General features: G+C 33.8%; 1 protein-coding gene across 1 annotated transcript in view; it reads left to right on the top strand.

Annotated features, from left to right (window-relative positions):
• The window catches only part of LOC115886188 (neuralized-like protein 4), a 31,257-nt gene that overhangs the window by 2,034 nt on the left and 2,147 nt on the right, over positions 1-27,076 (top strand). Inside the window, exons 4-19 of the mRNA XM_030905277.1 lie at positions 2,123-2,623; positions 4,874-5,170; positions 6,745-7,109; positions 8,645-8,853; positions 9,662-9,761; positions 9,844-10,037; positions 13,305-13,464; positions 15,356-15,550; positions 16,764-17,074; positions 17,570-17,682; positions 19,553-19,692; positions 19,753-19,853; positions 20,298-20,602; positions 21,509-21,694; positions 21,865-22,108; positions 26,323-26,559. Coding sequence (XP_030761137.1) covers positions 2,123-2,623; positions 4,874-5,170; positions 6,745-7,109; positions 8,645-8,853; positions 9,662-9,761; positions 9,844-10,037; positions 13,305-13,464; positions 15,356-15,550; positions 16,764-17,074; positions 17,570-17,682; positions 19,553-19,692; positions 19,753-19,853; positions 20,298-20,602; positions 21,509-21,694; positions 21,865-22,108; positions 26,323-26,559 — 3,658 coding nt within the window. The remainder of the gene's footprint in view (positions 1-2,122; positions 2,624-4,873; positions 5,171-6,744; positions 7,110-8,644; positions 8,854-9,661; positions 9,762-9,843; positions 10,038-13,304; positions 13,465-15,355; positions 15,551-16,763; positions 17,075-17,569; positions 17,683-19,552; positions 19,693-19,752; positions 19,854-20,297; positions 20,603-21,508; positions 21,695-21,864; positions 22,109-26,322; positions 26,560-27,076) is intronic.

The following is a 27,076-nucleotide window of genomic DNA, read 5'->3' as shown; positions in this document are numbered from 1 at the left end:
CGATTTTTGTATTTTGTATTTTACTAAGAGTGAGTCCCAGGTGGGACCCTCCACTGAGGCCGCGAGGGCCTATTGTGGCTCAGTTTCTACAAGCTCTTTAATAGAAAAAGAGCATTAAAGTTCGCCCTCAAGACCCAGCCTTTTAACATAGGCCGTTATGTCCGAGGGTGATATGTCTTCTAGGTCTGATAAGTCTAGCGTGGGTTTGCCAAACACCTCAAACCTGGTCCTGCCCCCAGCGGGGCAGGTACACATAACGTGCTTCATTGTTTCGTCATCTTCCATACAGAGTCGGCATTCGGCGTCTTCCACCAGTCCCATCCTCTGTAGGTGTGATCTCAGCCGGCAGTGGCCCGTCTGGCTGCCGATAGACGTTGCGTTCACTACTGCACATTGAAAGAAAACCCAATTTTTTTTTATTTAGTCCGTTAAATTCTAGTATTGAATAAAAATCGAACAAGTCTCCATAGCGCGGCGAGAAAACGTTCAGCCTATAAAGCGATAAGTTCAGAGTTCAATGTTGGCTCGGGGTGAACTCTTTTTTTATTTATTTTCATTTATATTCTGATAGTAAAGTATTAAATAATTATTTTTTTTATTCACCAAAATTATTTAATACTTGTTAGAATATCAACGAAAATAAAATAAAAAAAAAAGTTTACACCGGGCCGGCATTGAACTCTGAACCTCTCGCTTTATAGGCTGAATGTTTTTTGTTCGCTTTATATTCAACTAGCGTGTACCCGCGACTTCGTTCGCCTCGAATTAATCATTTGTAATGGTGATGATAAAGCAAAGCAAGAATTTCCATTAACATACTAACTGGATAAAATTTTCTAACGTTTATGTCAACATTAGAAAAAACAATATGGCGATATTATTATTGTATAACTTGGTAATATTTGAGGGGTAGTTTCATCTCGTTGGAATTTGACTTCGAAGAAAAATTCGTTTGCCAAAAATAAGCTTTATACGTCAAGCAGTTTAAGCAGAATCGTGGTTAATCAATTACCCAACTTTTTGGAACACCCTGTATGATTTATTTCAAGCGTTTTTCCGAAAGACTAACCGTTTTTTAAATAACAAATATTTTAATATTTGAGGGACGTTTTCACCCTCTTGGAATTTGAGATTCGAGAAACCCCTCCTTATCGAACCTCTACACCCTACAGTCAATCCGTTTGCTAAAAATCAGCTTTAAACGTCAAGCAGTTTAAGCAGAACCGTGATTACTCAATGGTCATATTTTATGAAACACCCTGTATAAATTTTTAAAAATCTTAAAATATGTAAAACAACAAAATAAAATATACGTGTTTAAGAGTTTTTCCGAAAAAGTCACCGATTTTTAAATAAGAAATATTCTAATATTTAGTGGTTTCACCCCCTTAGAATTCGAGTTTCGAAAAATCCCTTCTTATCGAACATTTAACACCCTCACTAAAGTCAACCCGTTTTCCAAAAATCAGCTTTTTACGTCAAGCGCTTTAAGCAGGATCGTGATTAATCAATAACCATATATTTCGAAACACCCTGTATACATTTTTAAATAATAAAATACAAATCTTAAAATATGTAAAAAAAACAAAATAGAATATACTTAATTAAAAAAGGTAGAAAAAAGACTCAAAGTCTCGGTCTCAACGTTTATACAATGTTAAACTGTTACACGTGTTTCGCTCATAGAATATACTTGTTTAAGCGTTTTTTCGGAAATTTGACCGTTTTTTAAATAAAAAATATTGTAATATTTGAGGGGTGGTTTCACCCCCTTGGAACTGGAATTTCGAAAAATCTCTTCTTATCGAACTTCTACATCCTAGAATCAACCTGTATGCCAAAATTGAGGTTCTTACTTTGAGTGGTTTGAGCAGGATCGTGATTAATCAGTGAGTCACTTAAGGATTTTATATATTAGTATAGATACTAGTATTTAAAGGACTAAATAAAAATAAGAACTTCTTTCAATGCGCAGTGGTGAACGCAACGTTTATCGGCAGCCAGACGACTCGCACGCTGTCCCAGAGAGCATAGTAAAAGATATATCAAAGAGCCAGCTTTCTTAAAATACTTGTTTTCCAGACGTTGCTAGCTTTCGTACTACTATACCTATTCTTGTTAGGGTGATTTAATATTCTACATAAACGGGGAATCCCAAGGAGTCGCCGCCGAAGCTTTACCGAACGTAGTCTACGCCCTCGTCGATTTGTACGGCAAGTGCGTACAAGTCAGCATCACGAGTCCTACCTTTAGAGAGCATAATAACGACGATTGTCTCAGCGGCAGCTCGGTACTAGCCATAGAAAACGACGTGCTAAACGTGACCTTAGGCGGAGACCTCAGCGAACTGAGTTTGAGCAGCAGTAACAGTCTGGACATAAGGATGGATATGAATGTTAGTATAAATATACCGGAAGATGGTGCTAGACTGGATAAAATGCGGTTTCACGAGCGCTGCGGATCCCTTGTTAAGCTGTCAAACGTCAATAGGACAGCGGAAAGAAGAAGACCTCTGGACGAGTTCAATAACGGGGTGGTTATGACGAACAGACCTCTTCGAGATTCGGAACTGTTCGAAATAAGAATCGATCGTTTAGTTGACAAATGGAGTGGCAGTATTGAAGTACGTATATTTATAATAAGTACCATACAATCAAAAAAAACCGCGTCGAGGAAGGCTGGGAATGGCAATAGTTGATAATTTTGGCGAGGTCAAGCCCTAAACGTCGTTACTTCATCCGTATTCTTCTTTATTTTTTTAGTGGCGTTTACTGCCAGTTAGCCTTAAGAGTCCATTTCACTAGTCCGAAAAAGTAGCAAAATAAGCGTTCGGCATTTAACATTTTATGTAAAACTGGCTAGGTATTTTTACACAAATGAAGAAGGAAATTAAATATAAAGGATTATACTATATCCGTATTGTAGCACATTTTTAGACAACTTCTTTATTTTTAAGATTTTAATGGTCAAACATCAACAAATTATTCCTTATATTTGGACTAAATTTTCTCGAAAATAAAGACATAATTTCAAATTCCGTTTCAATACGGAAATAGATTGAAGTTTTGTGATTACAGTGATATATAATTTATATGGTTTTGTAACAAATTGCTCGCTATTTTATGGCAAATGCTGAAGCTCTGCAAACCTTAATCAAGCCTTATCCAAGCACGTGTGTTTGGAATTTTGGGTGTGGCTTAACACGACAGGATCGGGCTAAGCTTTAGGCAGATTTCTGAAATATAATATATATTTCCTTCAGCCGCACACCCGCTTTACCCGACCCCTGAGAGCAACCCAAACAGTACAGCGTAATAGACTCTTAAGAAGGGTGCAATTTATTTTTATATTGAGTAAAAATGATTTTTAAATGGTGTAGTTTAAAATTCGAAAAAATATTTTTTTGAAAGTAGATTTGTGTGTCTGGAAACGTTTATAATGTTTTAAAGTTTCTAGAATTAGTGTTAAATTTTGACAATTTTTATCTCAATTTTTAGTACATGACCTCTAGAGATTGACTCTGCCAAAATTATTATCGATTATCATTCCCAGCCGTCTTTGACGCCGTTTTTTTTTCGATCCTACAGTATATATAAAACTAATAGTATGGCTAACAATCTAACTATCTTGAGACCAATAAATATATTAACATTGTTGTATATTTAATCAAATTTATAAAAGCTGATAAAAAGAATGGGCATTTGTGATATATTTTTGAAATCAGATAAAATTATACTATCCAATATATCTTTAGTATGCAGGGTATCCCATTTAAAACAAAGTTCATATCAATAACTGTGACATTTGACAGCGTAAGACATTTTTTGTAATACGCCATAAACTGCACTTTAATTTTTTAATGTATGTTCTCTCCAAGAACAAAAAAGTTATACTCAGTTAACAGTGCACAGTGGTTCCCAGATAGGTCATTAGTTAGAAATATTAATTTCAAAATGTTTGCATGAAACTGTTGCTAATACTTTTCTTATATTCCCCTGTAAACGATACATAATAAATAACAAAATTAAGTAAGCCTAGTGTACCGCTTTTTTTATTAGAAATATCACATTTTTGCTACTGGTATCAAGCTGACATAAACAGTTTTCAGATAACGCCAATTAATTACTTATTTTATTAAAATTGACAAAAGCTGTTGCCTTTTCTGTAATGGACGTTCGAAAAGAAAGTAAAAAGAACTGTTTTTTCTTTTTTGCACTTAGTTAAACCTAAGTAATATTAGTTTATGGCAATTTATTTGAAGGCAACAAAAATAGTATTTTTACATTTTTGCTTGTCACTCTTTAAGACTTTTAACTGCTTTTCCCTTTCAAATCCTCTTAAATGGCATGAAAATTCTTGTTGCTTAAAGTATATTACATATAAATTAATTGCCACTGGCTGTCGCGAATTACCGCCGGATCTTATACCGGGTGGTTAAAGATTGACTTTTTGTCTTAAAATAAAAGTAACTTATTTTTTCCTCTTCGTGTCAACTTATTTCGTGGACACACTGTATATCAATTGACAATAAACTTGTATTTATAAAATGAAACAACTGTCTCTTTTATTTTTTCAACATTTAAAATAAATTTGACCTCTTCAATATGAAAAAAACATGTACATTGTGTAAACATAATCTGTATACCTTTCTGAATAGTTAGAACTTAAAATGCAGGCCCCATTTTTTTAATACATATTACATTAAGTTTTTCATATACATTTAATTAGCATTTGTTATCAATTTCTATTAAAAAAGATGTAGTCAAGCTATATCTAGATATCTAACAGTTATGACCGCGCAGCTAATTAAGGGGAACCACTGTGCAGTGGGCCAAAAATAAAATGAAAGCACTGCCCGTTTTTAATATTTTAGATGGGTATAACAACTCATAATCCAAATTCCCTGGTTTTTCCTGCGACCATGACTAACATGCGTAGCGGTACGATTATGATGTCAGGCTGCGGTATCCTAACCAACGGTAAAGGAACGAGAAGGGAATATGGCGATTTTAATTTGGACGAACTGAGCGAAGGAGATCGTGTGGGAATGATGCGAAAACCCGACGGAAACCTGCATTATTTCATCAACGGTCTGGATCAGGGAGTTGCAGCTCAGAGGGTGCCTTCAACTGTTTGGGGTGTTATTGACCTGTACGGCATGACTATTAAGGTATTCTTGTCCGACGATACGATGATACGATATTAATTTTATTGATTGAATTTAAAGACTTCGATGGGTTAAAAAATTACGGAGTTTTTAAATTTATCGCATTTTCGTGCCTCCGTTCATCGAATATACGAATTGCTTGTGATTGGTATCATTTTATATTTTCTTTTCCATAATGATTTTGCTGTTTTACTTATAGTCTGAGAGCTAGCAATGTTTTCGAGAGAGAATTTTAAGAAAGCTGGTTCTTTAATATATCTTTTGTTATGCTCCCCTGAACAGAGTGCGGACCGTTTGGCTGCCGGTAGACGTTGCGTTTACTACTGCGCATCATATCTGTATTCAACATCTGTTCACTACTGCGCGTCACAATTTCGCCCTGTATTTCAGGAACTAAGGAGGCTAGAACAAACCTACGTGTAGCATATTTAGTCTCATAAAAAAGTAGCAAAGTAATGTGAATATAGGCTTGGTGCATTCTCCGCCGGTGCTGCCACCATCGGAGAATATCGTAAACAATCAATATATACAAATATACAGGTTTAAATAGCGAGTATACGAAAATTTTATTATTTAATTATTCTGAAAGTGTTAGGAAGTATAATTTGTGAAAATTCTAAAAATAAAAATAAAAAAGTAAATAATTTGATATCTTCAGAAGGTCTAACTTTATTATAATTTATTATTCCAGTTAAAAAAACTTTTTAGACGAGTTAAACTACGGTAGCGAGCATAATTTTAATCACCGGTTTTGCTAGTGAGGCATAATTGGGGCTATTTCGGCTATAACTGTATTTTTTAAAGGTACATAATTATAATTTTAGAAGATGTTTGTAAAACATTTAATCACTAGTTGGTTAGAAAATGTATACCATTATTATTGCAAATTATATTTTATCGTCTCATAGTATATGTTTATTTAATTTTTTGATTATGTAACGAGCACTTTGTTTACTCAGTTGTTTCGTCGAACTGTTTGAATTCATTTTTGCTTTTGATCAAATCTGTGTTAGAAACTATGAAGCTATTAAATGTTGTTTCGGGAGAGTTGAATATCCGGGAAAGTTGAGTTATTGAATGTTATTGCACCCAACAACGCCCTAATTACGCTCTCCTTTACGTGTTAACATTATTAACATTAGAAATTGTCACACTGCAACACAACACGACGCCTAGTTCGAATTCTTTTTCACTTATTTTTTACTACCCGAAACAGCGTTACATCACACAAACCTCGTACCTGAGTGTTTTATAGTTTCAATAACTGCACTAGCAAAAATCCAAAATACTTAAATTTTATGACAAAACCAGGATTTCAATATTATTTTAATGCGATCAACATGACGGCGCCGGCGGCGTGAGCTATATATTGATAATTTCAGATCTTTTCCGCAGAAGCGCTGCGGACGGAATTTGTTGAAATTAACTGAAATTCACCAAGCAGTCCATCTCAAAAATTTGGTTTCAATTTCTGTTCCTTATTAGCAATATAGTCTTTTAATATATTTGACCAAGCCTATAGCAACCGACAAGTTGATTGCTCTATTATCGTAGTATTACTTCCTCTAACTTAACAGGTATCTATCGTGGAAAGGGACGAGAGGGAGGAACAGAATTTAATAACGAGAAAAAACACCAGGGACCAGCACAGTATCGCTCCCGATCCCCAGCCCCTGCCCGATTACTACGACCGGCTGACGTTTCACTCGAACTGCGGCACCCACGCCGAAGTGATCAACAATGGCAGGACAGCGCACCGGCCTAACGCCTCCGACGACTTCAACAACGGCGTCGTTCTGACCGCGAGGCCCTTGAAGACGGGCGAATTCTTCGAGGTTAGGTTGGACAAGGTGGTGACGAAATGGGCGGGGTCGATCGAGATCGGCGTCACCACCCACAGTCCGGTGGATTTGGAATTCCCGTTTACCATGACAAACGTGCGGTAAGCAGAAAAATATCATATACAGGTTCCTAGTTATACTGGTTTTCAAATATCTATTAGCGGGTAATAGATTTAAGTATACAGGGTCGGTCATAAAGTCGTGGCACAGCAAAGTTTATTTTTTTAAATGGACTCCCCTGTATATTAATGCATATTTCAGTTCTTCCTTCAATTGTAAGTAAAAATCGTGATACACACAATGTACCTCAAACCAACCATTTCCGAATTATTGACTTTTGAAAATATCACTTAAACCATTCGATTTAATTAATTTCGATGTGTTCGGTTTCATTTGACGATGCCATTATATTAATAATATTTGACATTAGTTTCCAAGTTACCATTTATATAGATGTATAAAATGAGATTATACTAAGTCTGGAAATTACGAAATTTTCGTTTAACATTTCAAAATCAAAACTTCATAATTCAAGTTTTTATTATCGAACATTTATTAAACAGTGTATCAATATCTACTTCTTTTAATTCTAAAATTTCTAAGATTTTAATTAATTCCTGGAAAAAAACTGTTTTTAAATTCAAGAATCAATTTTACAATTTTACTGTTTAATAAAAACGTATGTACAAATACAAATTTGTAATATTCCACAGGAATAAATAAAACAACATAAATAAAACAAACGATTTTATTAATAATAACACTTACTAAATTTTATATCTTAAAGGTTGATTAATTAACTTTAATCTTAATTGTCACTACCACTACACTTCTACCACTGAATCAGTACCTTTTGACATTATTTTTCTGCAGTACTAAAGTCCATTATTTACCTATCGTGTGATGTCGATGTTATACAGCTACTCCATTAGTATATGTTTAGTACGATCCTTGTAGCATATACGAGATGCACTTATCTACGAGATGGTAAGGTAACTTTATTGGTGTATAAGACTTTCTGCATGGGCAGCGGGTATTAACTATAAACTGTGCTCTGGGTCTACAGTTAATTTTCCCTCGATTTTTCCTCCACTTGACTTCAAAAGACACAAAACATACGTAATAACACGAATCAAAATGCATCATCTTCTAAAACGCAGATATTTGACATAAGTGGATACAAAATTTTAACCTATAATTTGGCAAGACTTTGACAAGCCTCAAAAATCTAAAGGCGATTTCATGCGCATCGGCGTCCGTTTGTCGTTCATCGTTCCATCAAACTAATAAAATTGAAATATGATCTGTCATTTTTTAAATAAACCAATAAAACTGGTTAAAAAAAATCAAGAGACGACGCATGACGGACTTATATTTAAACCCATCCATAGTTAACTTAAAAAATATTAGAAACTTTTTTTAGTAAAATAAATAGATTGGTATGGGACGTCATCTGCTTTTCTTCTGTCATCGTCTGTCGAAATCTTACCTGAGAAAAAAAACAGAGTATATATTATATGGTTTTCACCTACAGGTTGCGCTAAAAAATTGCAACAAATGTGATTTTTTAATTGTTACTATATTGATTTGTGGAATATCTTCAACTTACCCAGGCTGTATTCTGAACTGAACTTAGGTCGGGTACGTGGATGATGACTGGCAGCGGTATCATGCATAATGGTACGATCATACAAGAACAGTACGGGGTCAATTTGGACAGACTTCAAGTTGGCGATAGGGTTGGACTTGTCAGAAAAGAAAACGGACAGTTGCATTTCTTTGTCAATGGAATTGATCAGGGCAGTGCTGCCAATAATGTACCAGAGAAGGTTTATGGTGTAGTAGGTTAGTAGTTAAAAATTATTTTTTTTAAATTTATTTTTATTTTTTCTTTGTGCACCTAACACAATAGTAGGTTTGTTCCAACCCGCCACAGAACCGTCACCGAACGATCACGCTCGTGCGCAGTAATTCAAATGTGTTCCAACCGAGATTTGACGGTTATCGGACGATCCTATTTGCATACCAACCTACCTTGGGATTGTTTAGTTACGATTTCAGAACGGTAATTTTGGTACATGGTCCAAATTGAGAACTGTTTGGGTTGACTTGCACATTAAAGCATATTGGCAGGGATTATCGATTCTTAACAGCTGATTCTGGTGCGCCGTCCGGCTGATGCTTCTGTCTTGGATAATTTTACGAATTCGAATACGTGTGCGTTATACGTTTGCTTGTGAGTTTGTGTGGAGTAAATCGTTCTGAAATTTTAATTCATTTTTTATTTATAAAATAGTGTTCAAAGATTCTACCACTGCAATGAAATAACAGGAAACTACGCATAACAGGATCATAAAAGAGAGGATAGGTAAGTGAGTTAATGAGTATACAGTTGAAACAACACTTACCAACAATTACTGGATTCTGATTCTCCATTTCAAGAACAATAATTATTATTGCAAATTGCAAACAAAAATAATAGGGTTATGTTATGAAATTCTAAACAAAAAGTCAAAAAAAAGTCCGCGCATGCTAACAAAGTACAAGAAAACCGATTCTAGTACGATTTCGAAACGATCCCGAAATGCTGGTTGGAACAAACCTAATAATAACATTGAATTAGTTCTTATATCAATATTTTTTGTTTCTATAGACTTATACGGCCAAGCTGTTGGTGTTACAATCATAGATATGTACGATTATGCTTCTCCTGATACCATTAATTCTGGTTTGTCCAATGCAACACTCTACAGGTAATTAAAAAAAATTGTTTTCCCCTTATTATCTCGTTGATTTCTTGCCATCTCTATTTTGAAGTTTACGATCTTTTCGCAGCGATTTAAGATTTCACCACGTCCATGGTAAGAACGCGCGAATAGTGAACAACGGCTTGACAGCCCTACGACCGCGACCTCTAGCGGAATTCAACGACGCCATCGTGTTCTCGAACAGGCCTCTGAAAGACGGCGAATTGTTCGAAGTTGTGTTGGACAGTATCGTGGAACGCTGGTCAGGAAGTATTGAATTGGGTAAAGATAATATAAATTCAGTTTTTTTTTATAAAATCTTTCTAGAGAGAGAATATATGATTTCGACAGGCAACAGCATAAAAATATTCTAGTTTTTGACTAAGACGAGGTATAACTGTCGCTGTCGTATATTCTTTTGCTGGGCAAACTATGCATGGTTTTTCGCATAACTGATTTATTAAAAGAAACAATGTTTCTAGTTAGAGTATAACCAACCCAACACACTATATATTTTTTGATTTTTAAATTCTGCATGAAATTCTAAACCTCTCATAAGACGACACGGAGGCTTCAAGAAGAACAACAGTTGGTACTGAAATGAAATATTGTAAAGATATATGTAGGATAATTTAGAGGATTTTTTATAAATATCTGGAGTTCTACAGAATGTCTCCATAAAAAGTTATACCTCAAAGTTATGTTTCTTGTAATGGAACACCCTATATACAGGGTGGTCCAAGCTGTATTCCGGAAACTTTGGCAGCATATTCTGCAGATAGAAATAAGTAAAAAAGTTCGTATAAATGTATCTCCTAAGATACTTAGTTTCGGAGATACAGGGTGTAGAAGTTTAATTTTTATTTCGATTTTTTCCAAATAATTTCGGAAGTAACGTCAATATTTGGATGAAAATTAGTGTCTGGGAATTTTTTGACATGAGAAATTTGATTTTGATGTCATTATGACTCCTACTAGTAGATGGCGCCACCTACATATTTTTAACTGGTTTGAAGAGTAATAACTTTTCGTCCGTACCTGTATAAAACTACTGAGTAAAAAAATATACATTTATGAAGTTTTTTACGTGCAAAAAGGTCTCTTGGTAAAAATCGCTACGAGTAATGGTTTTCGAGATATTTGGAATCGAAATTATCAATATCTGTCATCATTGACACAAATTATTTATGTCAATGACAACATGTTGACTAAATAGTTATTAGACTGAAATCATAAATTTGAAATGTTTTTGTGCCAAAAGTTCAACAGAAACTGTTTTATCATCATTTTTTGCAGAAAAATTTATGATTAATTTAAAAAAATAAAAATTTCCCAAATTTATTATTTCAGTGAAATAACTATCTACTCAACGTGTTTATTTTTCGTCAATAATGACATGTATTGTCTATTTCCATTTTAAATATCTTAAGAACGGTTGCTCGTAGCGATTTTTACAAAGAGACATTTTTTACGTAAAAAGTCACAGAGATGTATATTTTTTCGTTCGGTAGTTTTATACAGGTACGGACAAAAAGTTATTACGCTTCAAAACAGTTAAAACACATGTAGGTGGCGCCCTTTACTAGTAGGAGCTTTGAATAAGAAGACTAAGGAAGGAGCATAATGCTATCCATGTATTCATGCATGGTGGGCGAAAAAAGCGCCATAAAAGCACTCTAGGGTGGGGATCCTTGACAGTTCTGTTTGACGATTCATTTGACACATTTGAATTTGATTTGAAATTTTGTGGATTTGTCAGTCTTTACGGAGCTTATTTTATGTTATTTATTATTTATTCTACTACTAATAGTTGTATAAAGGTAGTAAATCTAGATGAAAATTGTGGCAGCACTTAAATTAACAGTGACACTATCGCGATTTATCGAAAAAGACTCTAAAATAGTTGGTTGTGTAGCGTGCGGTAGATCTCGGCAAAAATTGAGTGAAATAATGGAACAACTTTTCGCTAGTAAGTGACTATATAATATACATACTTGTAGTAAACCGATCATTTATGAAATTCACTTAAATTAACTAAATTATATATTTTTCTTGCATTTTAGCTTTTATTTATTACTTGTCAAAGATTAGATGTCAAAGAATTTAGATACGTTAATTTGACTTACCTGCTTCAGTAGCGTATCGGATGTTTGTGGTAATAAATACTTATTATAACTTATCTATTTTTATTAGAATTATATATTTTTATAACAATTTTAATAACTACCAACATTTATTCACAACGTAAAAATAAAACAACAAATTATTGAGTCTACCCCACGTCTACCCTACATCATAGTTTTACATTTTTTAAATAAAATTAGAACGACACTGATAAACCGGAATTTAAATCGGCCATATTTGAGGCCCATCGCGGTGTACCTAAGATTTTTGATATGCTCCTTCCTTAGTCTTCTTATTCAAAGAGTAGGAGTCATATTGACACCAAAATCAAATTTCTCATGTCAAAAAACTCCCAGACACCAATTTTCATCCAAATATTGACGTTACTTCAGAAATTATTTAGAAAAAATCGAAATAAAAATGAAACTTCTACACCCTGTATCTACTGAAAGTAAACATTTTAGGACATATGTTTATACGAATTTTTTTACTTATTTTTATCTGCAGAATATGCTGCCGAATTTTCCGGAATACAGTTTGGACCACCCAGTATAATTGATTTACTGATTCTAGTAAAAAAATAAATGTAAATTTTATTAGAGAACCATAATATGATTAAAATGTAACGTTTCTGACATATTTCACATTTTCTAAAAATTAAAAATAAATTTTAAATTTCAATAAAAACTACCTAAATTGGAATTTATCCGGTATAGCCTTATATGTAGTTAAAATAATCACTGTACTGTAAATCAAATTTAAACTTGATCAGAAAAGTTATACATATACAAGGTGAGACAAAATTAATATTGAACACTGGTCACCTTTAAAAGCAAGTTACTCTTTTAAAATTTCATCTTTAGTGTGTTTATTTAAGTTCTTTCAATTAATAGAATGCTTAAGTGCTCTTGATTCATCTAGTCTGGACTTTTTTGTGGAAATATGTTAAAGACAGTGTTTACGAAATTCCACCATCTACTGTCGACAACATGAAATAACGAATTGTGTCTACTACTAAGTATAACTCCACATGTGCTATCAATTATTACATAGGGTGTTTTATTAAAAAACACAACTTTGATGTGTAACTGTTTGAGTTAACCTACATATGCTCACAAAATTTTATTTGGAGCTTCGTGTCCGAGATGTATAAGAGGCGCCACCCTGTATAATAACGTGTTTCAAATAATCCCAATAATCTCAAATATTTTCAACATCAATGCATATTTTTCATAAATTTATGTTAATTGTCTTTTAAAAAATGTTTTACCCTACTTAAATTTTAACAATAATTTTTCAAATATCGTACAGGGTGCTCATAACCAAATTGAATAGGAAAATTTAAAAAATTCTCGTAGACATATTTATGGGGTCGAAATGTTGGTACTTATTTAATAAACACCTTGTATATTTTATTTAAATTAGGTGTCACCGCGGTAAGGCCCGATGATATAGAACTGCCCAGTACCGCTACTGATTTGAACAAAGACACCTGGATGCTTAGCGGTTCTTCCATTATGATTAATGGAAAAACTACCCAAAACAACTATCCCTGTGATTTGGACACTTTAATATCAGGAATAAGGTTTGTTTTCCTAATTAAACAATTATAAATTTATGAAAAGTACACTGTGTCTCGTATAAGAATGCACATTACAGTGATCTCGTACATCAGAGGGGATACAAAGATGACCAAATTAGAGAAAAGTTGTGCCTTGCTGAACCATAACGTCATGTGAATATAGTAATATTTAGTAATGTTACGTTTTTTTCGTCGGTTCCGTGTGGATAGAAAGTCACAATTTATTTAAACACAATTTATTTACACTAAGTAACAAACAATAATGATTAAAAGACTTAAAGAACTATATAACAAACTATTTATAATTATTTATCTAGAAAGAATTTATTTTGAATTTAGCGCGACAACTGTACTCGTCTATTTATTTCTGTCTTCCTCAGGCCCCAGCCGTGGGATTTTTTACCCACAGCTAAAGAGTTCTCGAATAATCCATAGATCATTACCTACTAGATCAGGCGCGTTGTACAGTGTTCCTAGGCATGTCTCAGCTTTGTTCCAGCGTTCATTTTCCTATAATGCGGTCCGAGTTTACAATGATATTTCCAACGATATCGGACACCCATCTGGCATTCAGTCTTTTAAAAAGAGAGTGAAGGGCTATGTGATGTGAGAACGTGTGTTGAAAGACTAATATTTAAACTTATGTTCAATTTTTTTTCTCACTTCTTTCATATTACCTTATTTTTTATATATATTTTGTAATTAATTATTGAATAATGTAGGTCTTTTATCATATTTCTGTAATAACTTGATTATTAATTTTACTACTCTTTTCTTACATATTTTTTTTTGATGGTTGCGTGGAAGAGCACCAATGTGAACGTCGCCATCGTTATTATTTTAATTTGTAGACAATTGTTTATATACCTAATAAAGACATTTTGAATTGCATTGAATTGAATCATTAGGTGCATAGAAAAGGTTTCTCGTATGTACTACTCCATTCCAGTGGAATTCGATTGTTCTCGAACGTTCGAATGAATCATTACGGTGTCTATTCTTTAATGCGATATTAAGGTCATCTGGGGGCGGGACATATAGTTAGGTTAGGTCGAGTCCACACGGGTCCGCAACAGTAATATAATAATAATGTGGCACAAATCAAGTTTTCAGTATAGAATACAATACAATAACACCGTTACTGAACATTTCAATACCAGTCAATATTTTCACTATTTCCAGAGAGTGGCTTAAAATTGGGGATAGCACTAGCCAATAGGAACACGTTAGACGCATGACTCCCGTCTTGCAACGAAACGTACGGGAATCTCCACCAATCAGGTTGGTTGAATCCAGGATGTCGTGATGAATTTTTTCAGCATTGCCAGCATATGATATCTTTAGGAAATCAGTTAATTAAATAAATACCGGGTGCATCTCAAAAGTTCTTACCTCTACAACTTTTTTATTTTTTCAGATAAAAAACGAGATTTGGTATGTTAAAATATGACATAAATTAGGATTGATTGACTGTTTTACCGGAAATTACTACAACTTTTGATTTTTAAATGGCACCCTCGGTATTTTTTTACTTTATTCGATAGAGAATGACACTCTGAATAGAATGATATATTATATGTCAACTTTTAACATTTTCTCATATGACTTATTTGAAATTGTAACATGCGGTTCATAACGACAGTTTGACTCGAAATACCAAGTGTGTGGTACCAAATTATTCGTAAAAAAATGCTTTTTCCAAATATATTCTAACTCACCCTCGTTCCATTTAAAAAATGAGATATGATTAAAAATACGATTTGGGCATCTTTTTGACCGGCAAGGTTTTTTTTTAATATTTTTTTCTGGTGTACGAGATTGCGTGCCTGTAGCGTGCTTTCCTATATGGGACATCGTGTACAACTAAATAAGTTATAGTTTTATTATTTTAAAGGCTTGGTGTTATGCGCTCCGCCGACAAGTCTTTGGAGTTCTTTAAGGATGGAGTGTCGCAAGGATCGGCTTGTGTGGTGCCTCACGGCAACATATATGCCGTCGTCGATTTGTACGGCCAGTGTGCAAGAGTCAGTATTCCTTGCGCGTCTCCTTTGGCGCCGCTCGCATCTGCCGGAGTAGATACTTGTCCCAGGTAATAAATTAGGTAGTAAATTATTTTTTTTAATTTGCTTTGTTTAAAATATTGTTACGGATTCCGTGGGTCCACTATTTAAACTCACGATAAAATACTTAACGAATTTATTTGTCTCACTCTGTACACACAACTTATACTATTTACAACACAATTTATGCAACTACTATTACTCTAACGGTATTTCACAATTTAAAGCGCGGTATTATCAAACTTCCGACTGGCCCAACTGTCAAAGCGCGGGCCTTATATACCCCCTGGCGATTGTTTCTGGAATTTTCTAAAGAATTCTGTAATTTTCTTTTACTTTCTGGCGAATTCGCCAGGTTTCTCAATGCACGTTGCGGTTATGTAGCAGTAATGCAGTTATGTAACCAGTAATACACCTTGACCTTGACAATATTTATCAGTTAACACAACACGTTTTATCGTAGCACGTGTTGTCTACACAACACGTTTTATCGTAGCGCATTTTGAGTGAGTTAAGAGCTTCTTAACTCACGCATTTTCATTACTGCACTCCTTGTTTAGATGACTACCAAAGAGAAAAAAATATTTTGTAAAATATTTATTTTGCACAAAATACCTACTAAATACAAATAAACTGTTCTATTGATAATAATTATAAAAATATGAAAACTTATTTATTATAAATGTTAATGATACAGTTTGAACAATCTTTCAAATAAATGCCTGATGAAGCATATATATTCATTTTAATAGATATCATAGTACGTATCATTGAATAGAAAGCCCAAAGAGACGGAGGCTTATAAGTAGCGGATAAATTGGAAAAATATGTTATGAGTACCTTTTCATTTCCATAGTTGTGTACTTTTTTTCGGTGCACCATTTTTCATACTTAGAGTATGTATATCCATACTTGTGTTTCGATCTTGCTGGAAGCAATCCAGAAATGGCTCTGAATGCCTCTTCTTCAATGTCATAGGGAATACTTTCCGAATCGCTCATTTTTTAAACTAGTGACATCAATATTATTTACTGTCATATTGACATTGCCATGCATGGTGTTATTTGGACAAAGGTATTAAGGTAAATGATTTTTAGGATAGATATATAATTAAGTATAATAATTTTTAAAATTCATTGTGTCTTTTTATAGTTAGACGTAGATAAAATATTGTACAACACACGCGAGTTAACTCCATTGCTGATGCTGTTAACTCACTTGTATCATAAATATCTATTATAGATCTGATACGTCTGTGTCGCTACAAGGAACTAGCGTTCTACATCCGAACGCCGAAATCGACCTGCACAGGTTTTCCGATTGTCACGACAAGGGTGTCATACTGAGCGAAAACGGCAGAGTGGCGACAAGATCCAAAGAGTACAACAACAGCGTCGTTTTCAGCAGTACCGCTCTAACGAAGGACGAAATATTCGAAGTGTCTATATTGGGTTTATGGAAACATATGGCCGGTACTTTGTCAGTTGGCATTACTGAAACGTCTCCGAATGTCGGAAGTAGTTGCTTGCCGGCCGATTGCTGTTATTTAACAGGTTAGATTTTTGTGTGATAGTCCACCCAAAACAATTTGTCATAGGCTTAAACATATAGAGAAATCAATAAAAGTTTTGCGTGCATGTCATCAAACACGGCGAAACTATTAGCAAATTAAATTTCTAATAAATAAAAATTTGTTTGAAACTTCGCTCTTTTTTCTGTTTCTTATAATCTTAATATCCTAGTTAAAAAAAGTCAGCACGCTGCCGCATCAATTAAACGAATTGACCAATAAAAAAGGCTTTATGTCGGTAGTCATGGCAAATGTTGCCGGTTGTCATGAGATTTTTCTGTCGTTAAACTGCATTAGAGAGGTAAAAACTGGTATTGTTGCTTAAGGTTTGCAGATTTTATTAAAAATATGTAGATCTTTCAGCGTGTTTTAGCTTATTAGCACCAGTTGTATACAGATGCAGATGTATAGTCTCAGATATTTAGATTTAGAATTGCTGTTTATCTGTTATTTTAGCTTCAGAGGTGTTTTTTTTCAGGCAATGAATTAAAATACAAAAATCAGCTGATGCAGTTCTTTACTCCTAGCTTTAACTGGTTGTCTGTGGGCGATCGAGTTGGTATTTTACAAACTCAAGACTGCGCTATAAAAGTAAGAAAATAACTATAAGCGATACCAATTAAACTTTTAGTTACATAATCGAGGGTGCGATTTTTAAATTCATTGTTTTCAACCATGGACATATTCGGCGCCGGGATGACTAACTGGAAGTTAAATTTCCCGCTGGAGATTCAGGTGGTAGCTTTGCTGTAAAAAATGTTATATTTATTTATTTCCTAACATTGTCATTCGTTTTAACACTTTAGTTTTGTATTACGAGTTTTTGGTTTAAATGAATAGTGTTGTTGTGGCATTTTAAGCTTAAAATTTTTTACTAGCAGAGCTTGCAGTTGAACATTGTTCTTTTTAGAACCTCTTTTAGTGCGAAGTGTACAAGATAGCTTAATAGCAGTCGCAAAAAACTCATCGCAACCTTATTAGAATATTTTGAATGGGAAAGAGGTAGTAATTTTGGAAACGGTTGGCTGGAAACGGTTGGCTCTTTATGTCGTGTACAGTTAGGCAGATGAGTTTTGACTGTTTATATATTTATAATTAATTTATTTTTGTTTCCTAAAATATTTTGATTAAAAGGAGATATATAAAAGTGGACAACGCTGTGCCGGTCAAGCTTAATCACGTGACTAAAAGTTTATTTGGTATGAACTATATGTTAAAGTGTATTTGGAAATAGTTTAGAGCATACAACCTCACCTATACAAAAAAGCATACTACAGGGATCTCGATAGTTTCATAGTTGTCGATTTTCGAAAGAAATCAGTACATGTATAATATTTCGTATATTTTTCATTTTATTGATTTTATGGAAAGCACTGTTCATTACTATGTTATAGGCCATGTTTCTCTCTACAATTTCCGGTCTCACAATGTACCGTTTGTGTCCAGGAAGGGTTCATAGTTTCATAGTTGTCGATTTTCGAAAGAAATCAGTACATGTATATTATTTCGTATATTTTTCATTTTATTGATTATATGGAAAGCACTGTTCATTAAAATGTTGTATCCTATGTTATAGGGCTTGATTCTCTCTACAATTTCTTGTTTCACAATGTAACGTTTGTGTCGGGGAAGGGATCATAGTTTCATAGTTTCTAGTAATATACATGTACTGATTTCTTTCGAAAATCGACAACTATGAAACTATGATCCCTTCCCCGACACAAACGTTACATTGTGAAACAAGAAATTATAGAGAGAATCAAGCCCTATAACATAGGATACAACATTTTAATGAACAGTGCTTTCCATATAATCAATAAAATGAAAAATATACGAAATAATATACATGTACTGATTTCTTTCGAAAATCGACAACTATGAAACTATGATCCCTTCCCCGACACAAACGGTACATTGTGAGACAGGAAATTGTAGAGAGAAACAAGCCCTATAACATAGGATACAATATTTTAATGAACAGTGCTTTCCATATCGACACAAACGGTACATTGTGAGACAGGAAATTGTAGAGAGAAACAAGCCCTATAACATAGGATACAACATTTTAATGAACAGTGTACAAGTGTACAAAAATATATACAAATGTTGTACCCTATAACATAGGATACAACATTTTAAGTGATGTTTTCAAAAGTCAATAACTCGGAAACGGTTGGTTTGAAGTACATTGTGTGTATTTCGATTTTTGTTTAGAATTGAAGGAAGAATTGCAATATGTAATAATATACAGGGGGTTCTATTTAAAAAAATGAAACTTTTATATGCTACGACTTTATGACCCTGTATATGTTATATCTGTATACGTAAATTTATTACTCGCCAATAGACATACCCTATAACTTTTGTATAACTGTTTGCGGTACCTCCTATATTTTACCTAATAATCGACCGTTTCCATACATAAAAGCGACCCTGTATATTAAAAATACATTTTTTGTAGATTTTTATAAATGGGGAAGAACTTCCTCTGCATTTTCCTTCGATGGGTGAAAACGTTTGGGCTCTGTTCGAGCTAAAAGGCCAATGTTATGAACTGTCTGTTACCAGTCATAAGGCACCACCAGTATCACCAATGAATAGGTTAGATCGCCGACCTATATATATTTTTAATTTTTTGTTACTTATTATTAAACATTTTAGCGCTCGTTTACAAGATAGTCTGGAAATAGTCCTGGATCAAGAGCAGGCACCCGTAGAGTTAGAAGAGTGCAATGCTATCGTTGGAGATGAAGCTTCATCAGGTTAGTACTGTCAAAATAAGTAATATTTTTTTTTATGGTTCCGTACCTCAAAAGAAAAAAAAACGGAACCCTTATAGGATCACTTTGTTGTGTGTCCGTTCGTCCGATTTTTTTCCCATTTTGAACAAAAAAGCTAATATTGAAATTAAAGTCTCCATATAATATAGAGTATAATTACCTCCATTTCGACTCCATTTTGAGACGGGAAATTTCAAAATATTAGACGTATTTCACTCAACGCTAATTTTATGGAGCGACCAACAATGATTGAAATAGTTGGCAATACTGTGTTAAGAGGATTTTACAGTTAACGATTAATACTGATGCTCAAATAAATTATCGATCGATAACGTCTAAATTTATTGCCAACAAAAGGAGCAAAATCAGAACAGCAGAATCTATTTCAATAATTGTTGGTTGCACCATACTTCCCCTTGATTTCAGCTAGTATACGTCGATACGAATTTCACGAGAACCACGGTCGCAACATTGAACTATTATCGGACAAAACGATCGCCCGACGTGTAGCTTCTTACAACCAGGGAGTGGTCGCCGTCGTACCGCCTTTAGAGCCCAACAAAGCGGTCCAAGTGGTACTGGAACACCTGGACACGCACTGGCAGTCGTCTATAATAGTCGGAGTGGTGGCGGGACCTTTGGAAAGGTTGAGCTTGCCGGTGAACGCGTTGGCCATTAAGGGACCAAGTTGTATCATTGCAAACGACTGGATTTCTATCAACGGTGTCAAGGTATTTATCCACCTAAATAATAGCGGGCTGGCAAGTCTTACTTTTGGGTCTGTATTATAAGGATATCGTTAGGGTGTCCATATTATTTATAAAGAGGAAACGTCCGTAATCGCGATAATTTAAAAAATCAACTTTTTAACACATAACACGCAATAACTCAAGAACCACTTTAGATATTGAAACTTTTTTTATTTTGAAGTTCGGATCATTTACAAGATGTTTACGTGGGAAAAATTCGATAGGCTTGTTTTTTTTTTCATTCAAATATTTAAAAAAACCCGTCCATTTACTTTTAGTGCATAGCAGTTTTCAGCAATCGTGTAACTTTTTTATTTGTAAAGATGTTTACATTCTGTCTGAGAAGAAAATATAGTAGAAATATTAAGAAAGTTTTTGGGAAAAAAAACTACAATCAATTATTTCTATTGGATTTCGAGATATCGATTTTTGAATTCAGAGTTCTAATAGCGCGACCACTGTCGAACACCAACTTCCACTTATGTTTACCAAAAGTGCAAGCGTTTCTAACTTAACACTTAAAAAATTACAAGCTATAGGGAAAATTACAACGACCCGTTAATGAATAAACAAATAAAGTATCACGAGACGTAATTAAATCGTAAAGCTGAACGCATGATAACGCTGCTTCCCTAGAATTTTAAGTACTAATTGGGTCTACCGGTCGACCGCGACGAATCTGCTCTATCTCCTTCCACATCTCTTAGCAATGTGTACAGATTCTCGGTTTATTTCGTACGTTTGGCAACGTTTTTACTGTTCTCTCTTTGTTCAGTACATTATAAACGCATTGTACTCTCCTTATATATGGAAATCTCAACCCAAAACTAACCTTTGCCAGTCTTTAGTATACAGAGTATCACTTTTATTTTATTATCTTTTTATTAGGGAAGATCAAACTATGGTCAGGTACTGAACACTTTGACACAAGGTGACTCTATAGGAGTGATGATCACAGATTCAAAGTATTTTAAACTAATCGTTAATGGAATTGAAGAACAAAGCTTTCCGTGGTCTTATCCGTTAGGACAGTCAGTGTATGCTGTTTTTGATTTGTATGGACAGTGCCAAAAGGTAAAATAGTAATAACGCTTACTTTTTGCCACTCCACCAAAAAGAAAATAACATTTCGAATTTGCCTATTACACTCATTTCCTACACAAGGACAAACTTTTGTGCATGAACCATGCAACCTCGATATTCTGTCCTTCAGTAACTTCCTTTTACTGTTCTCACTTTTTTAGATAAGTATAATAAACGAGAGTTCGAAGTCTAGCGAGATTTTGTCTTCTAATATGGAGTGCGAAAAGGCTGATTTGGAACTATGCGAAAAAGAGCGTACAGAAAATAACCTCACACTGCCGATTCCAAGTACGAGCCTAACAAACTCGAACGTTGTTCTCAAAGCATCGCCCACTACCAGTCCGTTGGTGTTGTGCATGTTTAAAGAAGAATGCGAGAATTTTAAAAAGAAGCTACTTTTACCAGGTAATTCGTCAGAAAATCCGTTTAAATTCTAGATCATAATATACCGGGTGGTGCATCGTTATTGGAAACATGGGGAATCCCATGCAAATTTTGAACTGTCCACATATTGGCTCCCCTGTTAATTTTATACCTAAGTCGTAAATAGTTTTTTAAACGTTGATATGTGTGTGTTGAATACACATGCCAAATTTGAACAATTTTGAACAAGCAGATTTTAAGTAATTGAAGAAAAACTGCATCTATTTTTAAATCAAAACTGAACAGGTCACAGTACAAAACCAGTCAAATGTCAATATACCTTAAGTTGTCAACCTATGATTTTATCATTGTCATATACAGGGTTGCGCACCTCATTCGCCTCGGTTCATTATACGAAAACGGAAAGATGTAGAAACAAAATATTTTATGGGTATATGCATTAACTCCTATAATACCAAAGACAAAGTGCTGCCGCGTGACGTCATCGACCGTCGGCCTACGAGTTCTAAATGGTTCTAAGGGGTTTTGTGTAGTTTTCTACGTTTGAAGTCGATTTATACGATTTAGGTATAGCTTTAGGGATTAATGTAATAATAAATCTAAACATATAATAACAGCAAGGATCTATAAAAAAAACACAAACAATTTAAATGGTAGTTAAGTACGTAAGCAGGTATAGGTAACAAATATATGTACGTGCACTTAACTGTTCGAAATACACTAGGTAGAATCTAAATTTAAGAATGCTTATTTTTGGAATTCTCAGACAGCAAGATACCATAACATTAATAAATTATATTTAGTAAGGCATCATGCAATTCATGATTGAATTTTTCGAATCAAATTTTAATTTTCCGAAGTTTGCATCTATAGTAGTTAGCTAACTCTATACTCTATACATTGATTTTAAGTAGGTTTTAATTTTTTTCTTATTACCCTTACCTAAGCGGTCATTTTTTTACCACAGTAGTTTTTAATTAGTGTATTGGAAATACAACAATATGGATAAGCCATTCTCGTTAATAATGAAAAACCAACCAAGTTAAAAGACTGAAATAATGGTTTAAGTTCCTCAAAAGTTGTAAAACTCGTAAGTTTCTTATGTGTTAAATATTCTTGTTTGCTTTGTTCAATTGCTTGCTGAAAACGAATTTAAATTAATTAATTAATTTACTTGGTACGCTAGTTTCTTTTAATCGGGGCAAAGTTAAATTAACTGAAACGATCTCACCGGTTTTTGTATCCTGTTGGGAAATTTCATAAATAAAATCCTCCTTTTCAAAATGGCACTCACCATCTCACACACCCGATTATTGTTATTCTGCCCAAATTTTCGCGAGGAATTGCAGTTAACCATTTTTTGCGAAGTTTTTTGTCTCTGGGAAACCGAAACACCCACACTTTTGTACCGCTAACATAAAATTACAACCTGGGACACAATTATGGAACAACATATAAAACACTACAAACACTACACTATCTAAATTTGTTAAAAGTACAAAAAACACATCAAATAGTCCGTTCAATAATACCTAATGTACCTAATCGATAAAATCGAGCGAATTCATTGACCCAACAAAAACAAACGCGGCGTCTATCTAGACAAGGAAAGAGAGCCTCTCTTTCCTTCTCTAAGGACAAAATACCCGGAAGCTGAACCGCGCAACCGCGGTTTACGTCAAACTCAGCTGAACTTTACCGCTGATGGGCTTTTATAAATATCAGAGTAAATTATACATTTCTGTATTTTTAAATCATACAAAAAATACTCATTAAGTTCAAAGAATTATTCATAATGTTCAAAATTCCCACAAAGCGCTTCTCGCCGAACAAAACCGAACTCTCCGTGTAGGATCCGAATGCTTCCGACGTTTTCGTGATTGCGGTTGCGCGTTTCAGCTTTCGAGTATTTCGTTAAACATTCATTAAACAAGGAAAGAGAAAAGCTCTTTCTTTGTCTTGCCGAATTCGTGTTAGAATCGCTAGGCCCACAGACCGTGACGTCAGCATCATTTTTAATTTAAGCACTTTGTCTTTTTTGTAGGAGTTAATGGTATATGTGGGAAGGCAATGTGCATAATTTAAAATTATTTTAAAATGTACAGGGTGTACAGTACGTCTGTCCGTTCTATAGCTACGGGGTATCCGTGAGAGGGGAAACGATATTCTCTCGATGTTTTGATGAGACGACGCGTCTCATCAATAAAAATTCGACAAATTTGCAAGTAGCCAATAAAATGAATGGGCGGAGCGATTTGCGGTGACGTACTCGTCAAGTCGACATATAAAATATATTGTTGTTTATTTAAATGTTTTTTGTCCGCATTCCTTTCGTAGACACAGATCCAGCAGACGTACAGTATAAGAACTAAGATCCATACCAAAGTTATATTTTTTCTTATGGAACATCCGGTGTTTTATATCATTTTTGGATTCTTGGGCATAAAATAAGGCATTTATTATAAGGGTTTAATATGTTTAAATGCTTTGGTTTTTAAGATATTTAAAGATATTTAAATATGCATGCTATAATAAAAAAGTTTGTCAACACCCTGTACATTACTTTTCAGAGTTAATTCTTGTGCTCACTTTGAAGCCAGAGAAATAAACTTTACTAAAAAACTGTATTGCTTCCTTAAATGTATACAGGGGTATCAAAAATTGCTGGTCTATTTTAAATATTTATTTTACATAAAAACTTCGTTATTTTAAATGCAACACTGTGTATTTTTAAATAAGTCGAAGCAGATTTAAATGCTCTTTCAAACTATATTAGGGTTTCCTATACCTATCTAGCTCAGATTTTCAATAAAAAGTTGTTTTTCAATAAAATGGCAATCAAGATGGCTGGTGTTGCCATGGCAATATGCTAGTGACAGTTAGTAGCTATTTTCAAAATCGACATTAGTTTATGGACTTTATTTAAATTTATAACAGTTTACTTTTATTTAATTTTCCTACAAATAGTTTAATAAGTAAGTATTTATTATTTTATCAAGATAAAGAAGTAGTTCTTTTTGATTTATATTACGATGACTTGTAGACATATTGGTTTTTCTATAAAAGAACCAATTAAGGCAAATTCATTTTCTTAACTTCCGACGACAGGTTTCTGCCTAATAGGTTTTTCATATACCATACTATCAGCTCTGCGAAATAGAAAAAATAGTTTTTCAAAGGAAAAATTCCTATTTGGATATCTTTGAGCATAAACCCTTCATCCTTCATGCCACGTAAAATATGTGTCCTCATAAAATGTTTGTGTGTTCTCACAAAATAAAATCACTAGTAACATATCCATTCCTTCGGCCAGCAGATACTGCTTCATTTTTCTTGATAAAATAATAAAAACTTACTTATTAACCTTATTGTAGGTAAATTGAACAAAAATAAACTGTTATATAAATTTAAATAAAGTCCATAAACTAATGTCGATTTTGAAAATAGCTACTAAGTGTCACTAGAAAATTTCCATGGAGACACCCGCCTAGATAGGTATTGGAAAGCCTAATATAGTTTGAAAGAGCATTTAAACCTGCTTCGACTTATTTAAAAAAATACATAGTTTTGCATTTGAAATAACAAAGTTTTTATGTAAAATAAATATTTAAAATAGACCAGCAATTTTTGATACCCCTGTATACATTTAAGGAAGCAATCTTTTTTTTAGTAAGGTTTATTTTTCTGGCTTGAAACTGAGCACAAGAATTAACTCTGAAAAGTAATGTACAAGGTGTTGACAAACTTTTTTATTATAGTATTCGTATTTAAATATCTTCTTATTCATATCAAACCAAAGCTTTTAAACATATTAAACCCTTATAATAAATGCCATATTTTATATCCAAGAATACAAAAATGAAATAAAATACCGGGTGTTCCATAAGAAAAAATATAACTTTGATATAGATCTTAATTCTGACACACCCTGTACATTTCAAAATAATTTTAAATTATACACATTGCCTTCCCACGTATACCCATATTATGTTTTGTTTCTACATCTTTCCGTTTTCGTATAATCAACCGAGGCGAATGAGGTGCGCCACCCTGTATAATTTTTTGTGCAGTCTAAACTACGTTATAGGCTTTGTGCATCTCAGTAATTTTTGCAATTTAAAACTGGTTTGAATGGGGCAAAAGCCTAACGTTTAGAAATATATTATAATATAATAATTTTATGAAATAAAAAAATATTTCTTTAGATAAAAAAATTATACTTCTTTTTTTATTAGATTACTATTTCTCGTCGGAAGAAGCCGTGTGCTACTGCCAGAATTGCTATAGATATAGAAGTCAGACAGATGAGAAAGACGCCAAAGAAGACAAAGATAACGTGCCGATGGGCTGGGTGAGGTTCGCGTTGAAAAATTTGACGAATATTAGCACTGACAAGTGGCACGTGGCATATTATCCCACCAAGATTGGCGCAGTGAGGTGTATTTTGGACAGAGGACAGCCTTTGACAAAAGGTACAATTGAACTACTGGCAATACTTATCTTGTGTTAATAAATAATTAAATAATATTTATACCAGTGAATAAAAAAATCAACAAAATTAGCACGATCTCGAAGGTACATACAGGGTGTCCTAAGCTGAGCGTGCATTAGAAATTTCTAGAGAACTACAATACCTAGGTTGCACATCATTGTTTCACAACGAGATCTATCGATTAAAAATATTTTCAATATGGCGGCACTTCCGGAAATACCGGGAGTTCGTCACAAACTTTCTTATTTTAAATGGGTGCCCCCATTTTTTATTACATACTTAAATTTTCTGTAAAATTTTATGAATTTTGATATCAAACACTATATACCTAACATTAACCGTTTTTGAGAAAAAAAATATTTAAAATTTTTGGACGAAAAAAACTGCCTGTCAAAAATATGTGTGTAGCCTAAACGTCAAATTTAGTGTTACCACAGCCACTGTGCAATAAAGAGAAGACATGTAGCTATCTATTTCAAAAATTAAATTGTTCGAAT

The sequence above is a fragment of the Sitophilus oryzae genome, unplaced genomic scaffold (genome assembly GCF_002938485.1).
Source record: "Sitophilus oryzae breed Bouriz unplaced genomic scaffold, Soryzae_2.0 scaffold_471_pilon_pilon, whole genome shotgun sequence".
Lineage (NCBI taxonomy): Eukaryota > Metazoa > Arthropoda > Insecta > Coleoptera > Curculionidae > Sitophilus > Sitophilus oryzae.
Note: the sequence above shows the minus strand (reverse complement) of the source record. Positions and strands in the feature narration are given on the sequence as shown.